Source organism: Schistocerca gregaria, chromosome 3, assembly GCF_023897955.1.
Source record: "Schistocerca gregaria isolate iqSchGreg1 chromosome 3, iqSchGreg1.2, whole genome shotgun sequence".
Classification (NCBI taxonomy): Eukaryota; Metazoa; Arthropoda; class Insecta; order Orthoptera; family Acrididae; genus Schistocerca; species Schistocerca gregaria.
This window is the reverse complement of record NC_064922.1, coordinates 338088406-338116359: the sequence shown is the minus strand read 5'-3', so window position 1 is coordinate 338116359 and position 27954 is coordinate 338088406. Positions and strand designations below refer to the sequence as shown.

General features: G+C 42.8%; 1 protein-coding gene across 1 annotated transcript in view; it reads right to left on the bottom strand.

Annotated features, from left to right (window-relative positions):
- Positions 1–787: 787 nt before the first annotated feature.
- The window catches only part of LOC126355364 (facilitated trehalose transporter Tret1-like), a 59712-nt gene continuing 32545 nt past the window's right edge, over positions 788–27954 (bottom strand). Inside the window, exons 4-5 of the mRNA XM_050005657.1 lie at positions 16087–16299; positions 788–3062 (exon numbers count right to left, since the gene is read on the bottom strand). Coding sequence (XP_049861614.1) covers positions 2586–3062; positions 16087–16299 — 690 coding nt within the window. The 3' untranslated portion in view covers positions 788–2585. The remainder of the gene's footprint in view (positions 3063–16086; positions 16300–27954) is intronic.

The window sequence follows — 27954 nt, the reverse complement described above, 5'->3', positions numbered from 1 at the left end:
CAGCAAGGTGCAAAAATGCTGGACACCAGCTGCCAGCAGAAGTACAACGGGTGTGGGTCGTGGCAGGGCACAGACTGCAAACCCAAAACCCGCTGCATATGCCCAAGAGCCAGTTGACAGGCTGGAAAAGACCCCTAGATGGAGGGCTCCCACTTGAAACATTTCGCTCACCATAAGCATCAGGTCTAGGAGCAGCCCATAGACCCGTAGCTATCAGAGGTGGCAGCTAGTTGTAGATACGACTGGCGTGGAGAAGTTCTTACTGTAGCTAACAGTTGCAGACCGATACTGCTAGGCCAGAGTAGCCAGTATTTATACTCACTCGACTCTGTTGTAGTATGACAAAACGCTGCTTCCAGTCACATAGGAGGGCAGAGACAGCACAATATGAGGTAGCCCAGCTTGCAACTGCGCCGAGCTCATGTTTTGCACCATACCCCTGTAGCATTATTCCGGTCGTCACAACTATCTTCGAAAGTTACATGACGAAGGGTTGATATACATTATGAACGTAAGGAAGCTAAAATTTCAAGAAAACTAATGGCGTTGTAATCTACAATGAATGCGCAGCAGAGACAGACTGGAGTTGTGGATTTACACGAGTAGCCAGTATTGTATTAAACGAAAAGAGCCTCGTCAAGTATATATAAAGACATTAAACAGGATCAATAACTCGAGACGTATTTAATGACCAGAAATGCTCACTGTATAGAAGGACCTGTGCTGTAGTTTGAAACTGTCATATTTAATTAATAAATTAGCAAATAAGAAAACACAATGCACAAACTATTGGATGAAAATATACATTTTGATAAACAGAAGTATTGTATACATCATTTGTGCTTTGTTTTGTTTTAATTGCACTTTAAAACTACATCCCGTTCTGGACACACACATTAAATATTATTGCCATTACCACATATGTATAACAATAAAAGGAACATCACTGGGATATTGACTAGATAAAGCATGTAACAGCATATTTAATTATTTATACTCTTTCATCATTTACAAATCCACCCAAATATGAGTAGTATGTAAGTGACTGACACTCGAAAATAAATGTTGCCTACACCCCAAAGAGTTCCGTACTTAACACAAGCTTAAATGACAAAGATTCTGATTGTATTGAACCTGATAGAGAATTTGAAGATCGCTTCTTATTTACAATGCATAGCTACTCATTTCCGCGCACTATGTTTACCTTAGTTTGACGGTATCTTTTATTGAAAATACATATAAATTTTGCCTGTATTCAATTATTCTTGAATACATACTGGAGGAAGAATGACACAGCCCACATAGCTCAACAGAGACGAACGGTAATAGATAAGGGGTGAAATTGAATAGATTCATCTATTTACAAATATCTGTGTTGCACAAGCAAGCAAAATCTTACTAAATGGCAGAGAAGTACTCCGACAGAAGCAATTGTGAAGGTGATGCACTCACTTTAGTAAACAGTCATGTCTTACGACAATTCTACTTTTATAATTGCAAGGAACTATACAAAGAGAACGCCTTTGTTCAAAAAACGTGCACCTGTAGTTAACATATGTTTTGATGACTCTGTTCCGTACTTGTTAGCCGAGAATGTATCAAATCGGTAATATTTCTAAAGTGCATGCTGGTAACAATTGCTAGCTAAATAAATATCCTACTTTCCGCTTCACGTGTTATGTGATAAGTTTCACTGTGTACTCGTAACATCTTTACATTGAACGTGCTAACAAATGTTTGTTGTCTCCAGAATGCACTCTGGAGATATTTCGCAGTGTTTACGAAGATGCAAATGAGAGATACCTAATAAATTTACGTGCAGAAATACAGTAAATGCAACAAAAACGAGAAAATTAACGAAGAGAATATACAACTTTTATCGACAGATAAAGAACAATATGTGATGAGGATGATATTGTCACATGCTTCGAGGCGCTATGCACCTTATTTGTTGTTTTATTTCTACAGCCGGGCTGAGCACTCAGAATTTTTGTAAGAAGACACCTCTTGGGAACGAAATAATCCATCTAAATATGTGAACACAGAATTTTCACTCGCAGACCTCAGCAATGATATGCCACGAAAGGAAATGGGATAAAAAGTAGACTACAATATATTTCATCGTCGCCTAGATTGCAAATTTGGCTAATATTATTACTCTTCGGTTCCATAGAAACATGTTTAGATCTGTAGGGGTAAGAAAAATTAAATAACTAACCACCCCCAATACAATAATGTACCTGGTGTAATAACGAAGTTGTGAATCTCTCGTTATATTACGGTTAGATCTTTTATTTTTAATCTCCACAGCTCTGAAGATGCTTCACCTGAACCTAAACCGGTACTAACATTAGAAACATGTGCAATATAGACCAGCTGTTCTGCGGCCATTGATTGCATAATTTCCTCAAGAAAGAAAATATGTAATTTTTTTTAATGAATAGAAGACTGGTGAAAGCGAAGACAAAAACGGAAAGAGGGATGAGTTTGCTGCGGAGAAGAGTTCGAATATAAAAGAGTTATTCGCAGGTATAGCATAGTATAATGGCTCTGACATTTGATGCAAGGACGGACAGACAAGCTTACTATACCCCCTCGAGATCCTTCTGTATCTGCGCGAGAGACTTGTTCCTAGTCTCAATGACGAAGAAGAAGACCCAAGTAGTGGCCCCAAAACAGGTGCCTCCGTATATCCAGAAAGTGACGTCGATTCCGAAGGCGTCCACCATGTTGGTAAACGTCTTGGAGACGATGAAGCAGAGGATCCAGTTGGTGCCACCGCAGATGGAGCTGGCGATGCCCTTGATCTCGCCGGGGAAGAGTTCGCCGATCATGGCCCAGGGCAGCGGACCGATGCCCAGAGAGCACGTGAGCAGGTATGTACACATGGCGAGCAGCGGCAGCCAGCTGATACCAGCCACAGGTACGCGAGTGTGCTCGTGGTAGTGGAAGTAGATCCCCAAGAGAACCAGGCAGGTGCCCATGCTAGACAGCGACAGCACCAGCCACACACGGCGACCCGCGCGCTCCACCAGCAAGGTGGACAGCAGCGTCGACCCCACCTGAAACGTAATGGGCAGTGGACACCATATCTCACACGCCATAAAAGTGGAATGCAGCCAGCGAAAAACATCTCCGACATATCCTCAAGAAATAAAATGTCCAATTGTTATTGTTGTTGTGGTCTTCAGTCCTGAGACTGGTTTGATGCAGCTCTCCATGCTACTCTATCCTGTTCAAGCTTCTTCATCTCCCAGTACCTACTGCAGCCTACATCCTTCTGAATCTGCTAAGTGTACTCATCTCTTGGTCTCCCCCTACGATTTTTACCCTCCACGCTGCCCTCCAGTATTAAATTGGTGATCCCTTGATGCCTCAGAACATGTCCTACCAACCGATCCCTTCTTCTAGTCAAGTTGTGCCACAAACTCCTCTTCTCCCCAATTCTATTCAATGCTTCCTCATTAGTTATGTGATCTACCAATCTAATCTTCAGCATACTTCTGTAGCACCACATTTCGAAAGCTTCTATTCTCTTTTTGTCTAAACTATTTATCATCCATGTTTCACTTCCATACATGGCTACACTCCATACAAATACTTTGAGAAACGACTTCCTGACACTTAAATCAATATTCGATGTTAACAAATTTCTCTTCTTCAGAAACACTTTCCTTGCCATTGCCAGTCTACTTTTTATATCTTCTCTACTTCGACCATCATCATTTATTTTGCTCCCCAAATAGCATAACTCCTTTACTACTTTAAGTGTCTCATTTCCTAATCTAATTCCCTCAGCATCACCCGACTTAATTCGACTACATTGCATTATCCAAGTTTTGCTTTTGTTGATGTTCAATTTATATCCTCCTTTCAAGACACTATCCATTCCGTTCAACTGCTCTTCCAAGTCCTTTGCTGTCTCTGACAGAATTACAATGTCATCGGCGAACCTCAAAGCTTTTATTTCTTCTCCGTGAATTTTAATACCTTCTCCAGACTTTCCTTTTGTTTTCTTTACTGCTTGCTCAATATACAAATTGAATATCATCGGGGAGAGGCTACAACCGTGTCTCACTCCCATCCCTACCACTGCTTCCCTTTCATGTCCCTCGACTCTTATAACCGCCTTCTGCTTTCTGTACAAATTGTAAATAGCCTTTCACTCCCTGTATTTTACTCCTGCTACCTTCAGAATTTCAAAGAGAGTATTCCAGTCAACATTGTCAAAAGCTTTCTCTAAGTCTACAATTGCTAGAAATGTAGGTTTGCCTTTCCTTAATCTTTCTTCTAAGGTACGTCGTAGGGTCAGTATTGCATCACGTGTTCCAACATTTCTACGGAATCCAAACTGATATTCCCCGAGGTCGGCTTTTTCCATTAGTCTGTAAAGAATTCGAATTAGTATTTTGCAGCTGTGACTTATTAAACTGATAGTTCGGTAATTTTCGCATCTGTCAACACTTGCTTTCTTTGGTATTGGAATTATCATATTATTTTTGAAGTCAGAGGGAATTTCGCCTGTCTCGTACATCTTGATCACCAGATGGTAGAGTTTTGTCAGGACTGGCTCTCCTAATTCTGACAGTAGTTCTAATGGAATGTTGTCTAGTCCTCAAGAAATATAATGTCCAATTATGGGCGGGCAAAATATATTGTTTCAATAGTAGACTTACGCAGACAGAATAATTCTCTGATCAGAGTTACAATGTCACATATACAGACCTGCGAGCAGTTGCCCGAAGTGTGAAACGATCTCTGAGATCCTCCACGTTTCAGGTCGGTTTTGTGAGATATGCTGACATCACAATGTTTACCTTTGGCACGACAATCATAAAGGTGTCAGTTTACTACAAAATTCGTGCAAGTTGCACTTTTATTTACTTACTAGCGAACCTGGCAAAGCTTCCAAGTCCCCCATCCCTGCCCATCTTCTCATCCCCCCTCCCTCTTATTCTGTACATCCCCCCTCCCTGGTCCTCTCTGTGAATAACGTTCTCCCTCTGTACCTGTCCAGGTCCTCCTCCCCTGTCTGTATCTCCATTTCCGTCTGAATGTTCAGTACAGCAACGTGTAAAAATTTGAAGTAACCCATCAAGTTCTTTTCGAGATTTTTTGGTAACAATGTTTTCTTTTATATATATATATGTGTGTGTGTGTGTGTGTGTAACGCATTACAGAAATATATATCATATGTCTGTCTGCATGTTCATTAGAGTATCGCGTAAAAATTGCAAGTAAATAGCCAAGTACTTTTCGACATTTGTCGTAACAGCTCATCCCCCTTTACGTATTACAAATACACACACACACACACACACACACACACACACACACACACACACACACACACAGAGCCATCTATCACAAAGCGAAAAAAGTGGTCCAAATAAAACATTCATATTTCTTTACATACTACACCAATATGTAATAAAAATGGGGGTTCCTATTTTAAAAAACGCAGATGATACTTGTTTGACCTATGGCAGCGCCATCTAGCGGGCCAACCATAGCGCCATCTGGTTTCCCCCTTCAAACTAGACGAGTTTCATTCATTGTAGTTTTTTCGTTTGATGCTTATTTCGTGGGGTATTTGGGTCGGTCACCATCAATGGACCACCCTGTATATATCATCAGGGAGAACTTTGTTACCAAAATCTCGAAAAGTTCTTGACCGATTTACTGCAAAATTTTTACACGATAATGTATACATGTTTCTTTACAAACTCTACGGATTGATCGATGAGACGATAAGGAACAAAAAATGTCTAATGAACTTATTTTCGGGAATGTACGGTTTCCAGGCTAGAGACCATTTATTCAGTCATACTTTGTTACTGAGGCTACTGTCTAATTCGCGCTGTAACATGCAGCCGCAGTTACAGTATGTGTTGAAAATAGTTTCCACGTGCCTCAACGCATGCGTGTACGTACCGTAGCATGTTCTGTCTCACGTATTCGTATCGGCCAGGCTGCATGCGAACCGTGTCAGAGGCAGCACGAATACACTGTTCCAATGTCTGCACATCTGGAAAGGGTTCCGCAAACACGACACCCCTTCGTCCGATCCATGGATCTAAAAAGTTACGACTGAGATGCATCCGGACATTAACGGCGAAGTGGGTTGGAGCACCATCATGTAGCAGCCACATAACCCTTCGAATCATCAGTTGCACTTCTTCCAGCAGAACCGCAAGAACGCCAATACCCAACACATGAATGCTATGAGAATTGAAGATACCACAAAGGTGGCCTCTTCTGTGAATTAGACGGAAGACATAAATCCCGGAATAGAGGTTGCCTGGTGAAGAACCCAGTGACAAAACTGCTCCCGACTTGAAAGTCTGTCGCTAGTAAGTCCTGCACACACTGTAATTGATAAGGGTAGTATCAACTGTCATAGAGACTGTACCACACGGTCGTCTGGCTTACTCTGTACTGGCGTGCCTACTGCCTGGTACTGACACGGTGGTCGCCTTCCACAGCGTTAATCACATTTTCTCCAAGTTTGGTGTCCGAACATTCCGGGTACGTCCTTCATGATTTCCTGCTTCCTCAATGCTGTGGTTGTTGTCGTCGGGGATGCGTCTCCTGATACAACCTTACTGTCCGCCGCCCGCTGCCGTTTGCCTTTACGTATGTAGACACCATGTCGGCAAGCTCTCGATTCGGATACTGAACCGTTACGTACAACGATGTATCACCATCCATCATCATCCACTACAAAGTGAGTAAGCAAGAGAAGTGAATAGGACGCCATTACCAACTGTTATGGCAGGAGAGGGCGCTAGAGCATGATGTATGGAGAACAGTACCACCCCTAGGAGGAAACCATGAATAGTGTAACTGTAACTGCACGGTACAGCGAGATTAGACTGCAGTCTCTGTAACAAAGTACGACTGAATAAATGGTCTCCAGCTTGGAAACCAAGCATTTTTGGACATAAGTTCATTTTGTTCCGTATCCTCTCAATTCAATTGCGGGATGTATGAAAGATCATCAACTGACAACGGCTTCACCGATTTGGATGATTTTATTTAGTTGTGCTCGCGATTGTTAATGGTAATGGTATTTTTGGTATGAGAAAGAAACAACCTAGAACAGACTGTACAAAAACCTACTCACGACAAATATATTGGAACTAATAGCAACAAATAGGCGTGAACTCTATGAGGACGTCCAGATAGAAACGGGTATCAGTGACCACAAAGTAACTGTAGCAGCGGCAATGATTACCAAAGTACAAACCGCATCCAAAACAGGTAGAAAAATCTACATGTTCAGCCAACAAGACAGAGAGACAATAGTGTCGTATCTCAATACCAAACTTGAAACGTTTAGCTTTGGAGAGAAGAATGTACAGTAGAAGAATAGTGGCTTAGGTTTAGAAGAACAGTTGACCATGTACTTGATAAATACAGTCACGTACATGGTGCAACAGTTCAGAATGAGAGTCATCGAGGCTACAATGTAATACTCATTGGTGTAAAGCAAAGCATTGGGCTATAAAAAGAAGATGCCGATTGAAACTCATTGGGATGTCAAATAGTGTAATGCCGAAGCCTAAAGTTGCCACCACAGAAGAGTGTTATCGAAAGGTTTCTCACACAACCCAAAGGATTTCAGGTAACACGAAAGATTTCACACATAATCCAAAGCATTTCTGGTCATATGCAATAGCTGTTCGTGGTACTAGAAGAGAATGGGACTGAAACTGAAGGTTGAAGAAGAAAAGCACAAATATTCCTATTTTCAAATGCTCATTCGCAAAGGAGAACTGCAAAAATATTGAATTCCATTTTCAAATGTTACTTTACTAAGAAGAACTGTTCTAATTTAATCCTCGTTCCATTGCGAAGAAGAGAGACATTGATGTCAGTGTGAGTGGTGTTGAAAATTCGGAAATTCGCGGTTAGTTCCTATGAGACCCAACTGCTGAGGTCATCGGTCCCTAGGCTTACACACTACTTAATCTAACATAAACTAGTTTACGCTAAGGACAACACGCCCCCTAGTCCGAGAGTGGACTCGAACCTCCGACGGTGGTAGCCACGCGAACCGTGGCAAGGCACCTCAGACCGCGAGGCTACCCCGCGTTGCTAATCAGTGGTGTTAATTAACAGCTGAAATTGCAACAATTGAACAAAGCTCCAGAGCCTGATAGAATCCCTTTCAGAATGCCGAATTTGCGGCTGAGCTCGTATCTCTTTTAACCACTATCTGATCTAGAGCCCTCTAACAAATAAACGTGCCCAGTAGCTGGAAGAAAGCACAGATCACAGCTGACTACAAGGGGATAGCGGCAGTGATCAGCAAAACTATCGTCCAGCAACCTTGACATCAGTTTGTTGTAGAATCTTAGAACATGTTCTGGTTGTGGGCATAATGATGTATCTCTAGCAGTATGATGTCCTCCAACCTAACCAACATGTATTGCGAAAATATCTATCTTATGTAAGTCAAATCGTACTTTCCCCACATGACAGCCGGCCGAAGTGGCCGTGCGGTTCTAGGCGCTGCAGTCTGGAACCGTGAGACCGCCACGGTCGCAGGTTCGAATCCTGCTTAAGGCATGGATGTGTGTGATGTCCTTAGGTTAGGTAAGTTTAACTAGTTCTGAGTTCTAGAGGACTAATGACCTCAGAAGTTGAGTCCCATAGTGCTCAGAGCTATTTGAACCAACCCTTTCTTCCTTTGCTGATCTGAGACACCCTTTGATCTTCTTTGTCGATTTATAAATAGTCTTTACTGCATGTTTGAGCAATATACGGCCCACATGACATACTGAAAGCTTGGACATGGCCGTCAGATAGTTGCAGTATTTCTCGATTTCTAAAAACATGTGACTAAAAACAACATTAGGCTTATTATCAAAAGTACGATTATATGGAGTATCACGCGATATTTTTGACTGGATTGATCATTTTTTGATAGGGAGAACACAGCAAGCTATCTCGGATGGAGAATCTTTGACAGATGTAAGAGAAACTTCGGGTATGTCCCAGAGAAGCATGTTGGGTCCCTTGCTGTTGGTATTGTATATTAATGATGGACAATATTGACAATAACCTCAGTCTTTTTGCAGATGTTGTAGTTATCTAGAGGGTGCTCAGGGTTTGTTAAGATATAATTGCTAAGAAAGAATTCGATACATGTCGCCGTTTCCGAGTTAACTGACATTGAAGTCAGCCAACCAGGCCGTTGCGCGCGCAATTTCAAAAAATGGTTCAAATGGTTCTGACCACTATGGGACTTAACTTCTGAGGTCATCAGTCCCCTAGAACTTAGAGCTATTTAAACCTTACTAACCTAAGGACATCACACACATCCATGTCCGAGGCAGGATTCGAACCTACGACCGTAGGCGGGCACGCGGTTCAGGACTGAAGCGCCTAGAATCGTTCGGCCACCCCGGCCGGCGCGCAGTTTCAAGAAATCCGCTAAAGACAGTATTGCCAAACGTGTTCTTCGTTTGGTTTCCTAAAATCGAACAAGAGAGCGATAAAAAAAAGTTTGACTTGGGCCAGCAGTAAGGATCGAATGCGACCCAAAGGCTGAGACGTGTCGTGCGTTCACAATATTTATATCTGGCGGAATTCGACAGCTGCAAGACCTGTCGAACTCCTGCATATACACTGAGGTACATTGGAATACGGATATGCACATATGAAAATGGTGGTACTATCGCGTACACAAGGTATAATAGGACATTGCATTGGCGAAGCTGTCTTTTGTAGTCACGTGATTCATGTGATTAGGTTCCCGACGTGGTTATCACCGCACGACAGAAATTAACAGACGCGGAGAACTGAATGGTAGTTGGAGCTAGACGCATGGAACATCCATTTTCGCAAATGGTTAGGAAATTCAGTATTACGAGATCAGAAGTGTCAAGAGTGTGCCGACAGAACCAAATTTCAGGTATTACCTCTGACGACGGACAACGCAGTGACTGATGGCTTTCACTTAACGACCGAGAGCAGCGGCGTTTGCGCAGAGTTGTCAGTGACGACAGATACACAACACTGCGTGAAATAACCGCAGAAATCGATGTGGGACGTGCGACTAACGTATCCCTTAGGACAGTGCGGCGGAATTTGGCCTTAATGGTCTACAGCTGCACGCGACCGACACGAGTGCCTTTGGTAACACCACGGCATCGCCTCTTCTGGGCTCGTGCCGACAATAGTTGGACGCTAGACTACTGGTAAACCGTGGCCTGGACAGGTGAGTCTCGATCAGCTCTTATCAATTTCAGCTTGAACTGATAAGAGCTGATGGTAGGATTCGTATGGGGCGCAGAGCCCACGAAGCCAAGGATCTAAGCTGTCAACAAGACACTTTGCACGCTGGTGGCGGCTCCATAATGGTGTGAACTGGGTAAAAATGGAATGTACTGGATCCTCTGGTCCAAGCAAATTACTTGGAGACCATCTGCAGCCATTCATGGACTTCATGTTCTCAAACAACGATGTAATTGTTGTGAATGACAATGCGCTATGTCATAGGGCCACAATTATTCGCGATTAGTTTGAAGCGCATGCTGGACAATTCGAACGAATGGTGTGGCCACCCAGATCGTCCGGCATGAATCCCATTGAACTTTTATGGGACATAATCAAGACGTTAGTTTGTGCACAAAATCCTGCACTGACAACACTTTCGCAGTTATGGCTGGCTATAGAGGCAGCATTGCACAATATCTCCCCAGGAGATATCCAGCGACTTGTTCAGTGAATTCCACGTCGAGCTGCTTTACCTCACCGGGAAAAAGAAGATCCGGCACAATATTAGCAGGTATCCCATGGATTTTGTCACCTCAGTGTAGTTCTGCGATAATGCTGCTCTCGTTGGTCTCGATCCACGACTGTCATGAGAACAAGGAATTGTTGGGCTCAGAACTCCACGGCCTCACGCGATTAACACTCGATAGGCCAGACATTATTTTCTCGCCCTTGCACGAACATGCAGCCACATCATGTACGAAGTAGTGTGATGTTTGGACTACCAAGTATTGTCTGCATTGCGACCATGTATGCTGCTTCCGTTGATGCACTAGCGGAGACTGCACCGGCAGTGGTGCGACGGAGATAACACTAATCACAGGAGTACCACCACATCATCTTCTCACACGAGTCTTTTTCTGTTTACAGCATCGCAATGGACGTATCAGTGAGTGGAGCATCCCAGGAGAACGAACGTTGCCAGATCTCTTTCATCATCTACGTCTGTCGTGATGATATGGGTGCCATTTGATACACAACACGATCATTTCTGGTTCGCGCAGCCGGTAATTTGGAGAGCAGCCGTTATATTTTTGACGTTTTTAGGGCACTGGCTGTGCTCCTTCTTAGAGGTCTCTCCAAAGTTTTCAACAAGATAACGCAAGACTGCCTACCGCACTTACTGCGCTGACCTTAATCGTTACAGACGGTTGGATCTGTTGTTCACATGTTCTCCAGATCAGTCATTCACTGCAAATGCCTGATCACATGTTGCTGAAGGACTGGTATGCCACCACTACTACGATTGATGAATTGAGCTACAAAGTTGAAGGAGCGTGGAATGACTGTTAGACACTCATCTGCGTTAGTTCCTTTATTCCTTGCGACAGATGGCAGCTCTGTACACTAAATTTCGAATCCTGCATACTGTGAAATCCATCTAGATCTACATCTACATGGATACTCTGTAAATCACATTTAAGTGCCTGGCAGAGGGTTCATGGAATAAGCTTCGCAATAATTTTCTATTATTCCAACGAACACCTATATCTTTCCGTGGGAGCTGCGATTCTCTTATTTTATTATGATGATCGTTCCTCGCTATGTAGGCAGGCGTCAAGAAATATTTTTGCATTGGGAAGAGAAAGTTGGTGATTGAAATTTCATGAGGAGATTCCGTCAAACCGAAAAACACCTTTGTTTTAGTGATGCCCACCCAAATCCTGTATCATGTCAGTGACACTCTTTCGCCTATTTCTAGAAAATAGAAAGTGTGCTACTCTTCTTTAAACTTTTTCGATGTACTTCGTTAATCCCATCTGGTAAGGATCCCACACCGCGCAGCAGTACTCCAAAAGAAGACGGACAAGTATAGTGTAGGCAGTCGCTTTAGTAGATCTGCTCCATCTTCTATGTGTTCTATCAATAAATCTCAGTCTTTGGTTCGCCTTCCCCACAACGTTTTCTATGTGTTCTTCCAATTTAAGTCGTTCGTAATTGTAATTTCTAGGTATTTAGGTAAATTTAGATTTGACTGATTTATTGTAGCTCTCATGTGGAGGACCTCGCGCTTTTCATTATTTAGGATCAATTGCCAATTTTCACACCTTACAGGCATCTTTTCTAAATCATTCTGCAATTTGCTTTGATCTCCTAATTTTATTAGGCAATAAACGAGAGTATCATCTGCAAATAACCTAAGACGGCTGCTCAGATCGTCTCCTAAATCGTTTATACAGATAAGGAACAGCAGAGGGCCTACAATACTACCTTGTGAGCACACCAGCAATCACTTTTGTTTTACTTGATGACTCCCCGTCAATTCCTACGAACTGTGACCTCTCTGACAATAAATCACGAATCCAGTCACATAACTGAGTCGATATTCCATAAGCATGTAGTCTCACTATAAGCCGCTTATGAGCTAGTGTCAGAAGCCTTATGGAAATGTAGAAATATCCATACATATTTAATCATGTATTCTTACTGCACTGTTTATGCACAGTAAGCAAAATTATCTTTTCTTCTATCTTTCCATTGTAATGACCAGCAGTGTAGATCAACTTCTGTGGATGTACAGGGTGTTTCAAAACGATTTATTCGATTTTACAAGGCTATATGAAAAACGATAGAAACTTCGGTGAAAATTTAGCTTACGCATTGACTCTCAAAGCTCACCTTGGGTCCAATTACAACTTTTCAGTTCATGTGGTTACCAGTATTAGTTGCTCAAGTGCAGCTACTTTGCTTGGTTACTATCGACTGTGCGCCGAGTCTAGATGGCAACAACACAGCAACAGAAGGAGTTCAACGCTTTGCCGTTTCAACAGCTGTAACAGTTACAAGTCTAGTGTGTCACTTTCTTGGAAAGTATCGCACTATTCCTCCTACAGTCCAAAGCATTCATCGATATCACGAGCAGTTTCAAGGTACCTGTTGCTTATGCTATGATAATTGTCCAGGACAAGGTGCATAGTGCAGCAACTTTGCTCTTTGTGTAGGCGACTATTACGTTATGGATCCGGATTTAAGATTTGGCAGGGACTTTATTTTAAATGGGGATGTGTGATTACCTAGCATCGACCCATGGCTTTTGTGTGCAAGAACACAACCGGTGAACAGCAATGTGACAGAGTCCAGAACAGGTGATTACAACACCAAATCGTTGGAAGGAGATACTGAGGATGGTGTTCCTCGTAGTATAATAAAGTTGTGCTGACTACTAAAACATTCGAAGGCTGCAGGAGCGGAGAAAGAAATGAAAGGCAACTTCAAACATTGAGAGGATATTTCATGTCACTTCAATGATTAAAAAATTGAGTCCAATGTACAAAGAGCTCGGCAGTATGAACCCACTTATCAGTGTGATATGGCAACCTTTCAGGCTTGAATGTATGCACTGATTCGATTGGAAAGATTGTCATAAAGCCATTGTATCCTCCCCTGAAGCTAGGTGACCTGAAGCTTTGTTATTAGCCCTTGATATGACAGATACCAAATTCTGAAGGTAGGGGGGCTAAAATACAAGGAGCGAAAGGCTATTTACAATTTGTACAGAAACCAGATGGCAGTTATAAGAGTCGTGGGGCATGTAAGGGAAGCAGTGGTTGGGAAGGGAGTGAGACAGGGTTGTAGCCTATCCCCGATGTTATTCAATCTGTATATTGAGCAAGCAGTAAAGGAAACAAAAGAACAATTCGGAATAGGAATTAGAATCCATGAAGAAGAAATAAAAACTTTGAGGCTCGCCGATGACATTGTAATGCTTGCAGAGACAGTAAAGGAACTGGAAGAGCAGCTGAACGGAATAGACAGTGTCTTGAAAGGACGATATAAGATGAACATCAACAAAAGCAAAACGAGGATAATGGAATGTATTCGAATTAAATCGGGTGATGCTGAGGGTATTAGATTAGGAAATGAGGCGCTTAAAGTAGTAAATGAGTTTTACTATTTGGAGAGCAAAATAACTGATGATGGTCGATGTGGAAAGGATATAAAATGTAGACTAGCAATGGCAAGGAAAGCGTTTCTGGAGCAGAGAAATTTGTTCACATCGAGTACAGATTTAAGTGTCAGGAAGACTTTTCTGAAAGTATTTGTGTGGAGTGTAGCCATGTATCGAAGAGAAACGTTGACGATAAATAGTTTGGACAAAAAGAGATTAGAAGCTTTCGAAATGTGGTGCTGCAGAAGAATGCTGAAGATTAGATGAGTAGATCACATAATTAATGAGGAAGTATTGAAGAGAATTGGGGAGAAGAGACATTTGTGGTGCAACTTGACTAGGAGAAGGTAGGACATATTCTGAGGCATCAAGGGATCACCAATTTAGTATTGGAGGGCAGCGTGGAGGGTAAAAATCGTAGAGGGAGACCAAGAGATGAATACACTAAACAGATTGAGAAGGACGTAGGTTGAGTAGGTGCTGGCAGATGAAGAAGCTTGCAAGGATAGAGTAGCATGGAGAACTGCATCAAACCAGTCTCTAGACTGAAGGCCACAACAACAACATGATAGATACCGAAACTGGGGCAGAACTGACATCCGAGCTGATCCAACGAGTTCTATCGGTGACAGATCTGGATATCTTGCTCGCCATGGGAGTACCTCAGAATCAAGCAGACAATTCATAGAGACGTGCCATTATAATGTTGCGAAATGACACCTTAGTACCGCCGGATGAGGATGCAGGAAGACCGTGACTTACCGCAGTACCGTCATTCAACTGTCAGTCACTACCAGTGGCGACCTGAAGTCGCACCCAATGGATTCTCGCACCATGACGACAGGAGTAACATCAGTTTACATTTCCAGAGCATTGGAAGAAATGTACTTCTCCCTAAGCCAGCGCATTGCCCGGTGGATGTGGTCGTCCAAGGTGGTACAGAACCACGATTCGTCACTCAACACAACTAGACGTCATTCCACGCCTGTCCATGCTTTGTGCTCACGGCATCTCTCCACAAGCAGTCGTTTTTGTTGTGGTGTTAACGGTATCCTACAGATGAGGCAGTAATTGCCTGGAATGACTGCTGCTAGTCTCTGACCAGTGGTGTGGCACCACGCAAAATGTTGCAGGGAGTAGGTTCTTGTTCTCAGATAGTAGGCACAGATGTTTACGGGTGACGATATACCTGGTGCATAATGCGGCGTTCCTCCGCGTGGATGTCAGACGAGTTCTACTGTAAGTTTGATGATGAGTATGCCCGTTCTCTCGTTCACATTAAGCCCAATAAGAGTTTGAGGTGCAATGCTACAGAAGAATGTAGAAAATTAGGTGGACTGATAAGATATGAAGCGAGGAGGGCCTCCACAGACTCATGGAGGAAAGGAACATTGACGAACACTAACAGCCGGCCGCTGTAGCCGAGCGGCTCTAGGCGCTCCAGTCTCGAACTCCGCGACTGCTACGATCACGGGTTCGGATTCTGACTCGGACATGGATGTGTGTGCTGTCCTTAAGTTAGTTAGGTTTAAGTAGTTCTAAGTTCTAGGGGACTGATAACCTCATATTTTAAGTCCCATAGTGCTCAGAGCCATTTGAACCATTTGAACACTGACAAGAAGTGACAAGAAGAAGGGACAGGGTGATAGGACTTGCGTTAAGACTTCAAGAATAACTTTCATGGTGCTACATTGAGCAGTAGAGTGTAAAACTTGTAGGGGGCGGTAGAGATTGGGATAAATAATTAAAGACCATGGGTGAAAATTCTAATCTGAATGACGGAGTTGAGACGGAGAGGAAATTGAGGCCGGCCGCGAACCAGTCAGGGGACTGACGACAAAAATAAAAATGTAGTGTAGAATAAATAGACCGTGTCCAAGAGAAGGGAGACACTTCAGTGTTGGAGCGCTCACCTGCACGGCGCCGACAACGATGGCGCAGTCGCTGGGGTCCATGGAGCTGCCGGCGGCCACAAAGATGGGCACGGAGAAGAAGATGATGATGATGACGCCGGACAGCTGCTGCGCTACCTGCAGACCCATACCGATGCCGAGGGCGCGAGCGGCCGCTCGCGACCTGAACATGTCCCGCAGTGAGCCGGTGCGTTTCAGCATCTCCGTCACCACCTGTGGCAAAACACGTCTGTGTTGACGACAGAGGCAGTAGAAAAAGCTAAAACTGCACACTGCAAAAAGAGACAACGTTCAGAGTCTTTAAAACTGTCAGGTCTAGTACACTTGAAACTGGGCGTTGTGGGGAACTGTTTCTGCTTAATGAAAACCCACAGTGTCAATTATGCATGCATCAGCGATACAGATGGCCGTACCGTAGGTGCAACAACAACGGAGGGGTATCTGTTGAGAGGCCAGACAAACGTGTGGTTCCTGAAGAGGGGCAGCAGCCGTTTCAGTAGTTGCAGGGGCAACAGTCTGGATGATTGACTGATCTGGCCTTGTAGCACTAACCAAAACGGCCTTGCTGTGCTGGTATTGCGAAAGGCTGAAAGCAAGAGCAAACTACAGCCGTAATTTCTCCCGAGGGCATGCAGCTTTACTGTATGATTAAATGATGATGGCATCCTCTTGGGTAAAATATTCCGGAGGTAAAATAGTCCCCCATCCGGATCACCGGGCGGGGCTACTCAAGAGGATGTCATTATTAGGAGAAAGAAAACTGGCGTTCTACGGATCGGAGCGTGGAATGTCAGATCCCTTAATCGGGCAGGTAGGTTAGAAAATTTAAAAAGGGAAATGGATAGGTTAAAGTTAGATGTAGTGGGAATTAGTGAAGTTCGGTGGCAGGAGGAACAAGACTTTTGAACAAGTGAATACAGGATTATAAATATAAAATCAGATAGGGGTAATTCAGGAGTTGGTTTAATAATGAATAAAAAATAGGAGTGCGGGTAAGCTACTACAAACAGCATAGTGAACGCATTATTGTGGCCAAGATCGACACGAAGCCCACGCCTACTACAGTAGTACAAGTTTATATGCCGACTAGCTCTGCAGATGATGAAGAAATTGATGCAATGTATGATGAGATAAAAGAAATTATTCAAGTAGTGAAGGGAGACGAAAATTTAATAGTCATGGGTGACTGGAATTCGAGAATAGGAAAATGGAGAGAAGTAAACATAGTAGTTGAATATGGATTGTGGCTAAGATATGAAAGAGGAAGCTGCCTGGTAGAATTTTGCACAGTGCATAACTTAATCATAGCTAACACTTCGTTCAAGAATCATGAAAGAAGGTTGTACACTTGGAAAAATCCTGGAGATACTAGAAGGTATCAGATAGATTATACAATTGTAAGACAGAGATTAAGGACCCAGGTTTTAAAATGTAAGACATTTCCAGGGGCAGATGTGGACTCTGACTACAAACTATTGGTTATGAACTGTAGATTAAAACTGAAAAAACTGCAAAAAGGTGGGAATTTAAGGAGATGGGCCCTGGATAAACTGACTAAACCAGAGGTTATAGAGAGTTTCAGGGAGATCATAAGGTAACAGTTGAATGGGGGAAAGAAGTACAGTAGAAGAAGAATGGGTAGCTCTGAGGGATGAAGTTGTGAAGGCAGCAGAGGATCAAGTAGGTAAAAATACGAGGGCTAGTAGAAATCCAATATTGAATGTAATTGATGAAAGGAGAAAATATAAAAATGCAAAAGTCTCAAAAATGAGATCGGCAGGAAGTGCAAAAAGGCTAAGCAGGGTTGGCTAGAGGAGAAATGTAAGGATGTAGAGGCTTATCTCAATAAGGTTAAGATAGATACTGCCTACAGGAAAATTAAAGACACCTTTGGAGAAAAGAGAACCACTGGTATGAATATCAAGAGCTCAGATGGAAAGCAGAAAGGTGGAAGGAGTTGGTTCAAATGGCTCTGAACACTATGGGACTAAACTGCTGTGGTCATTAGTCCCCTAGAACTTAGAACTACTTAAACCTAACTAACCTAAGGACATCACACACATCCATGCCCGAGGCAGGATTCGAACCTGCGACCGTAGCAGTCGCAAAGTGCCGGACTGCGCGCCTAGAACCGCGAGACCACCGCGGCCGGCTGGAAGGAGTATATAGAGGTTCTATACAAGGGCGATGTACTTGAGGACAATATTATGGAAATGGAAGAGGATGTAGATGAACATGAAATGCGAGATACGATACTGCGTGAAGAGTTTGACAGGGCACTGAAAGACCTGAGACGAAACAAGGCCCCAGGAGTAGACAACATTTCATTAGAACTACTGACGGCCTTAGGAGAACCAGTCCTGACAAAACTCTACCATCTGGTGAGCAAGATGTATGAGACAGGCGAAATACCCTCAGACTTCGAGAAGAATATAATAATTCCAATCCCAAAGAAAGAAGGTGTCGACAAATGTGAAAATTACCGAACTATCAGTTTAATAAGTCACAGCTGCAAAATACTAACGCGAATTCTTTACAGACGAAAGGAAAAACTGGTAGAAGCCGACCTCGGGGTAGATCAGTTTGGATTCCGTACAAATAATGGAACAGGTTAGGCAACACTGACCTTACGACTTATCTTAAAAGAAAGATTAAGGAAAGGGAAACGTACGTTTCTAGCATTTGTAGACTTAGAGAAAGCTTTTGACAATGTTGACTGGAATACTCTCTTTCAAATTCTAAAGGTGTCAGGGGTAAAATAGAGGGAGCGAAAGGCTATCTACAATTTGTACAGAAACCAGATGGTAGCTATAAGAGTAGAGGGACATGAAAGGGAAGCAGTGGTTGGGAAGGGAGTGAGACGGGGTTGTAGCCTATCCCCGATGTTATTCAATCTGTATATTGAGCAAGCAGTAAAGGAAGCAAAAGAAAAATTCGGCGTAGGTATTAAAATCCATGGACAAGAAATAAAAACTTTGAGGTTCGCCGATGACATTGTAATTCTGTCAGACAGCAAAGGACTAGTAAGAGCAGTTGAACGGAGTGGACAGTGTCTTCAAAGGAGGATAGAAGATGAACATCAACAAAAGCATACCGAGAATAACGGAATGTAGTTGAATTAAATCGGGTGTTGCTGAGAGAATTAGATTAGGAAATGAGACACGTAAGTACTAAAGGAGTTTTGCTATTTGGGGAGCAAAATAACTGACGATGGTCGAAGTAGAGAGGATATAAAATGTAGACTAGCAATGGCAAGGAAAGCGTTTCTGAAGAAGATAAATTTGATAATATCGCGTATATATTTAAGTGTCAGGAAGTCGTTCCTGAAAGTATATGTGTGGAGTGTAGCCATGTATGGAAGTGAAACATAGACGATAAATAGTTTGGACAAGAAGAGAGTAGAAGCTTTCGAAATGTGGTGCTACAGAAGAATGCTGAAGATTAGATGCGTAGATCACATAACTAATGAGGAGGTACTGAATAGAATTGGGGAGAAGAGGAGTCTGTGCCACTACTTGAGAAGTAAAAGGGACTGGTTGCTAGGACATGTTCTGAGGGATCAGGGGATCAATAATTTAGCATTGGAGGGCAGCGTGCAGGTTAAAAATCGTAGAGGGAGACCAAGAGATGAATACACTAAGCAGATTCAGACGGATGTAGGTTGCAGTATGTACTGGGAGATGAAGAAGCTTGCACAGGATGGAGTAGCATGGAGAGCTTCATTAAACCAGTCTCAAGACTGAAGACCACCATACACACACACACACACAAACCTAACTAACTTAAGGGCATCACACACCTCCATATCCGAGGCAGGATTCGAACCTGCGATCGTAGCGGTCGCGCTGTTCAATATTGTAGCGCCTAGTAGCGCTCGGCCACCTCTGCCGGCTAACAACACAACCACAGCCAGAGTTGTGGAACAACTTGACAAAAAGAAGGGACCGGTTAGTAGGACATGGTCTGAGCCATGAAGGGATCACCAATTTAGTACTGAAGGGCAGCGTGGAGGGTAAAAATCGTAGAGGGAGACCAAGAGATGAATACACTAAGCAGATTCAGAAGGGTGTAAGTTGCTGTAGGTACTGGGAGATGAAGAGGCTTGCACAGGATAGAGTAGCACGGAGAGTGGCATCAAACCAATCTCAGGACTGAAAACCACAACAACAACAACAGTGTCAACTGTTCGCAGTCGCTTCAGCTTCGTCTCAACCAGTTCATCATCATTTGTTACGAATAGCCCCTGAAAATGTTGTTTCTGTGTTGGTTCGAAGTAACAGTCCGTCTTTCATATACAGAATGGGCCCAGACTCCACCGAGAAAATTTCCATAAGTTGTTGAGAGATATTTTCTGTGTATTTTGGTATGATTCATCCGTGCTCATCGTCGCTTTGGTACAGATTAGCAACCTAAATACCATTTATTAATCTGCCAGCCCAGTTATATTTATTTATGAGAAATTACGTTCCCAACAGTGAAGAATCATGTAATATCCAATCACCTAAACGTTCAACAAATCCCATACGAAACATGTACACTTATATCACAATATTTTAATCAGTCCCACCAGTGTATGTAACTGTCCAGAAATGTTGTCCTACACCTATCGGTAAAAATTTTGTACACCATGATCAGTGTTAACGTGCAACTAGCGCTACCGGTGAAAAAACTCAAGCTTGACGCCGAAGCGTAAATAGAGCATCAATTTTGTTATCAGCAAGTACCATGAGTGAGTGGAACAAGTTACTTTCCAAACATGAGACTCAGAACATATCATCGGCATTTGGAATATTGTGCAGATATTTACAGTCCAGTTCAGATAGACAGATAAATGGAGATAAGAAATGAAACGAAATTCAATTATTCTGTAACGAGCCACCGGAGACCAGGGGTCCCTTCATATCAAAATATTCAGAAAATATCGGTTAAGTTAGGGTACACCTCTACAGCAGTGGTTCCCAAACTTGGTTTAATTACTACCTGAGGAGTAGAATATTATTTCCCGAGGGGTGAAAACAGAAGGGGTTCAATTTTCTTTTCCTCTCTAAACTACAACTAGAGTCAGGCACGATGGTGGTCACGTATAGGTTTGTTCTGCGCACCTACGTCACGCACTCTCCGACAGCCAATGAGCGATCACTAGTGTTCTGAGCGCTCTGCAGTGAACGTCGTAGCCAATGATAGCGTTAAACGTGAGTGTAGCGAGATATTTAGTGAATTTTTATTCCATTTGATGCGAGTTGTCATCGCTGTTGGTGCTGGTAAGAGACAAACTCTACAGGGTTACATGAAGTCCGGAAACAATTTCAATTATTTATTGCGCAAGAACCAAACATTGTACAGGTATCCTACATACGTCATTTTGAAAAGAAACCCTGAAAGTTTTTTTCCATGCATATAGCCACAGCGTAGTTTGGTAATTGGTCGATAGTCAGCGCTAGTCGCAAACATGGCGAGTTCAGGTGCGTAGCAAGTGTGTTGGATTTCGACAAAAGCAAGTGTGCTACAGCTGTTAAACGGATGTTTAGAACTAAGTGCGGTATGAAGCCACTAACAAGGAAGGCCATTTACCACTGGCACAACAAATTCGTTACGACGGGTCGCTTGTGCCCGTCAAAGAGAAGCGGACGTCCCAGTGTGAGTGAAGTGAATGTGGAGCGCGTACGATAGACATTCATAAGGAATCCAAAGAAATCGGTGCGAAGTGCATCCAGTGTACTCGAAATTGCTCCAATGACAGTGTGTAAAGTCCTGCGACAGGAGCTGTCTACGAAACCATTCAGATTGCAGCTAGTGCAGAAGCTCACTGACGACGACAGAGACAAGCATTTTGAGCTTTGTTCGCAGTTACAACAAGACGGAATGAGAATGGGGATGGCATTGTTGATCGCTTAATTTTTAGCGACGAAGCCAGTTTTCACACTAATAGGAAAGTGAACCGGTATAATTGTCGAATATGGGGTACAAAGTATCCACACGAATGCATTGATTTTGAGAGTGATTCCCCAAAGATAAATGTTTTTTGTGCCTTGTCACATCGTAAACTGTACGGGCCATTCTTCTTCGTCAGTAGCACTGTCTCCAGAAATTCCTACTTGGACATGTTGCAGCAATGGCTGATGCCTAAAATGCAATCGGACACTCCGTTCATCTTTCAGCAGGATGGGGCTCCACCCCATTTTCGTCGTGAAGTTTGTGGGCACTAGAACACGGAGCTGCCGCATCGACGGATCGAAGGGGACATTTGTTTCATGAAATGGCCTCCCCGATCACCACATCTCACTTCGTGTGACTTTTTTCTGTGGGGGACACAGCAAGGATCTGGTGTAAGTACCGTGTCTACCACGTCATGTAGCAGAGTTCTGGGAGAGAATACGGGGAGCTGCTGCCACAGTCGACGATGCCATGCTGGGACGGGTATCGCAAGAATTCCGTTACCGTATAGACGTCTGCCGGGTCACTCATGATTCTCATATCGAAAGTTTGAAAAAAATGTTTAGTTTCTGTGGAATAAATAATTGAAAGTGTTCCCGGACTTTATGTGCACCCTGTATATAAGCAAGCGAGAAACACGATCTGCAGGAAACACGCTCTCTTTATGAGCCAAGTGAAAGTGTACGTGCATACTAGGACTGTCGCTTGAAACCGGCAACAATGCAATTCTCCTCGAAGTTTCGACCTGCCCGAACCGCCATCGTTCGCGAATCTGCATGTAAATTATTTTTAAAAGTTCGCTAGTATTTTCACTATTTCGTAAGCCTTAATACGGATTAATAAATTAGTAATAATTTTGTTCCAGTACTAGTATTCAGTAGAGATAAAATGTGCTAGGCGTTACAGCTTCTGAAGCCATAAATACATCATCCTCATACAATGTATGTATTACGTCAACATTCTCGTTCACGAGACAAGAATGTTGACGAGAAACAATGCAGTCTCGAACAATTTTTATATAACTGACATAACACTGCCTTTGAAAAAGTAGAAATGCCTAAGGTTGTTGGAAAAACAGAATTGTAGTCAAGACATAGGAAAAGTTATTGAAAGTGCATCCAAATGGCAGCGTCATCTCAGGGCATTTTTATACAAGTTGCGGTTGACAATATACTTGACAGTCTCTCGCCTGTTGCTCACGCCAAGGAGGCTATGTTTGTTGTTGTTAGTGGAAATGACTTCAAAACAAAACGAAAATGCATTATTTTTATGGTGCATCAAAATGTTTAAGCCACTACCGACATTGTGGGATCTTAGGACACATGACTACAAAAACAGGAGTGTTAAGTATGATCAACCGTATTATTTCTTGCTCAAAAGCTATAAGAAAAAAACGTAGGAAGATGTTTTAAAAAAAATTTATTAATACAATGTTGTCAATAAAAGTGTATTTATATTCTTAACTATGTGCATACATTACTCCCCTAATGTACTGCTTTAGTGCTGATATTACTGCATGACACGTGTCCTTAACTATGTCTCAAATACTGAATGAGAAACTACACTTGTAAATTTCCAGTCTTCAATAGAATTGGCAGTAGCAAGGTATCGTAGCGTAACAGATAAGCGCTCGCTTGACGAAACTGTGTCTCTCATTGTGTTATTTTGTTTTTAGATGATGGAGATAAGAGACTGCAGAATGTATCAATTGTGAGACTGTATTATAAGGTTATGATAACCTTTTTTCGTTTAGCGTCATTTCTCTCAACAAGTTTTCGTGGTGAGAGTTGACATTCCTTGAACCAAATTTTTCATCCACCTTTTTTTCTGCTTGCGACGAGGTAGAACTATTACATAGAAGCAACGTTTTCAACGTCCAACGTTCCGAACACATATTAATGCACAATGGTATCGACAATACAATTGACCATGTTACTGAGCAGTCTATGGAGAAAATCAATTATATTGCACTGTTTTACTTTGCAGTATTATTGACTGGCTAGGGGGCGCTTTGATTAAAGCTTGTCTTCACCAGTGCCAGGTCGAGCCTTGTAATCCACCGGTAAAGTGCCAACCCAAACACCGCGGGATCAAATCGTGGCCTGGACACGGATATTTTCAGTCCGTCTTTTACCTGTGGCCTTCACTCTCAACAGTATGAGGAGCCGCCAGGAAGGATACATGGTTCGATTTCCACCTTAAACTGTAAGACTCATTTCCACAGTCGCATAAATTAACTAGGTTAGTGACACCCAAGTAGTCGAAGGGACGTCCAGTCACAAGACTTGCAGGCGGCAAATGAGCTGCACGCAACTGAACCTGCCACACACTCATAAATTTATGATAATAGTATCAACATAATATATAAAATGTTCTATGTATGACTTCTAGGTAGTTTCCCACGTTATATTAGCTCAACTGGTGTCCATCCATAGATTCTTTTTGGCCATCAATTATTATCCATTCATTGGAGGCGGCAATACCAAGCTATTATTTTGCCGCCTTCGTCATCTAAAATAGTATCTTTTCCACCTACTATTTCCCTTTTCGGTCAATTCAAATGGTTTGGAGCAGGATATGCGAGAATGTATTCGCCAAAAATCCATTTCAAGGGACATCAGTTTATTTATCTCCATTTTGGTTAGTGAGCCATACGTAGTTCGCGCTCGTGCCATCTCTTATTTTACATCCTGTTTTTTTTTCGTGTTGCCACCTCGATATGTTAGTTTCAATTTCTGTTCTCACTGATTTGCTGCTTTGTCTGCCCATGAGCAGTAGCAGCAGCACCTATCGATACATCCTTCACGTGTTATCTTTGCTGCACTGCTGTTACTTCCCAGTTGTCGTCTGTCTTGGAGTCAGTTGGATCGTGCGAGGACGGCAGTTCGGACCTGCCAGTCGTGGAGTTGGAACGCAGCACTAGTTTAGTCGGGTTGGATCAGTAGTGAGGCGCCACACATCATTTGAGCTGGGGACGGTCTTCATAGATCGTTGGTCGGTCGTCCTACAGGACGACGTGAATAGGCTCGCCGATCGCTTATGGGTTGGCAGTGGGTGTGTATCGACTCCCGATTTGTCTTCGTGATTGCACAGCCACTGCAGAGTATCACTCAAGTCTTCGAGCATTTGTTTCTCATATTGTGTGTGTATTTGGTGTCATTTCCTTTGAGAACTTGGTTTAAATGTTATCGGCGTACCTGCAGTGAGTCGGTCGGCTGGAGCGGATCAACAAGCGAGTCTCCGCGCGGTGCAGTCGGCCGCGCCCGCTGGCGGCCTCTACGCAGTGTCGCAGCGTTTGGGGACTGTTGCAAGTGCTGCGAGGTTCGCTGTTGGTGGTATTCCTGGGAGCAACAGCGAGTGTTCGAGTTGGCGAATATTTGGCGGAAATAACTATATTTGTCGATATGAAATTCAAGTGCACCAGCGGAATTTTATGCCTTGTGGCCGTTAATGTTCCGGTTATCTGGCCTGGTCGCTGACATAAGTTCAGGCGGTGTCCATTCCTCACCTTTTGTCGCTGTTCAACATGGTGTGTCGTTTTTGACAGCTTAATCTATATTTGGTTGTGGGCAGCTGTTTCCGTAATGTTTTGGCTTTGGAATCCTCGTATGCTGGTCGTTGGTTAGCAAGTCATCTTGTCAGTGGATCCCTGACTGCCTCTTGGTTGTATTGCCGGCGGATCGAGTATAGTTGGGTCGACTTCTTGTCTCACCTAAGCGAACGTTAACCTTTCAATGGCAGACCGATCCCCCTGGAAACTTCTGAGCGCCGTTGCCTATACTGCCTTTCTTATTGGCGTCTAAATGTGTGTTTTAATGTCTCATTAATTTTGTTGTATTGTTTTAAAGCATCGGCCTTCAGCCGCTTTAAGTTTTAAGGGTTTTACTTATCAAATATTACCTTTTGGAAGATAAAGCTGTGGGCTCTTTTGCCCGTTGAAGATTTATTGTTGTGTATTGTTTATAAAAGCATCGGCCTTCAGCCCCTTTAAGTTTTAAGGATCCTACATATCAAGTATTTCACATTTGAGCATATAGCTGTGGGCTTTCTGCCTGTTGAAAATTTATTGTCGTTGTATTGTTTTTAAAAGACGTTGGCCTTCAGCCAAGAGACGTAGCTGCACGATCCGTTACAGGCATGCGGATAATATGCCTGTCATCTCAACTGCAAGTGATACGAGGCCATTGGGATCCAGCACCGATTTCATATTCTGCTAACAGTCATTGGATCTCGACCAATGCGAGCAGCAATGTCGCGATACGATAAACCGTAATCGCGATAGGCTACAATCCGACCTTTATCAAAGTCGGAAACGTGATGGTACGCATTTCTCCTCCTCACACAAGGCATCACAACAACGTTTCACCAGGCAACGCCGGTCAACTGCAGTTTGTGTATGAGACCTCGTTCGGAAACTTTCCTCGTGTCAGCACGTTGTAGGTGCCGCCACCGGCGCCAACCTTGTGTGAATGCTCTGAAAAGTTAATCATTTTCATATCACAGCATCTTCTTTCTGTCGGTTAAATTTCGCGTCTGTAGCACGTCATCCTCGTCGTGTAGCAATTTTAATGGCCAGTACTGTAGTATGTAATTAATATCAATCAGTTAATACAAATAATGTGTACTTTGCTGTTCGCTGACGCCTAGGTCCTGATAGTGGGAGACAAAGACGACTCCAGCTACATATTCAGGACATCGTACAAAGAATACTCGGAAAGGGGCCTGACAATACACACGAAGAAGGCAGAATACATGGTAATTGGTGAAGCTGACCTAGAAGATGTGAATGTAGAATTCTGAAAAATTAAAAAAGTCTGTACATTTAAATACTGGGATGTTACTTTTACAAAAAATCAAAGAAACATACGAAACTCGAAAAATAAAACTGAGCAAGGGAAAAGAGTAATTGGCCGACTTAGCTGCTTGCTATGGAGTAACAAAATAACAAAGCGAACAAAGGTCTTGAGTACAAGTCGATCGTAGAGACTATCGCCACATACGGCTCTGAAATGGTGAGCCTAACTGAGACGCTCTGATAAACCCGCAGGACAGGACAAGCAGAGGAATTCTGGAAGGGGGCCAGAATGAGCGGCTGTCGGTTGCACTCCAAATATAACATTTTATTTAGCTGTCGAAATATTACAGCGCAACTTCTAAGCTTGACTATCGACAGAAAACGTCTTTAATCCTAAAACGGCTGAAGGCTCATGAATTAAATGCAACTGCTATAATTATATTTTTTGAGACAGAAGGCTCTAGGCTTTAACCTAAAACAGTATTTAAGGCCAAGCGATGCAAGACTTGACTAGTCAGATAGATTAAGTTTTAAAAGCGGCTGAAGGCCCATAAATTTAAAACAATATAACTACAATAACCTTTCAACAGGTAGAAGGCCCAAGCTTTATGACCAATAAGAAACCTTACTTAAACGGCTGGAGGCCTTTGTTTAAAAAAACTGCAACCAGTTTTCCAAGTCTGAAGGCCCAAAACATTTATCCATTTTTGAGAACAACACAACTACAATAAGTTTTCAGCAGGCAGAAGGCCCATAGCTTTACCTTGAAAGAATGTACTACTTGATAAATAAGAACCTAAAAACTTTAAACGGCTGAAGGTCAATGTCTTTTAAAAACAATACAACGACAATACATTTTCAACAGGCAGAAAGCCCACGACTATATGCTCAAATGTGAAATACTTGATATGTATGATCCATAAAAATTAAAACGGCTGAAGGCCGATGCTTTTATAAACAATTCACTGTAATAAATCTTCAACAGGCAAAAAAGCCCACAGCTTTATCTTCCAAAAGGTAATACTTGATAAGTAAGATCCTTGAGTGAACAGATGGGGACGTTTCCCAGACAATAACCATCTGCACGAACAGTACGACTACGTTTGCAGCAGCATAGACTATCAGCTCGGAGACCATAG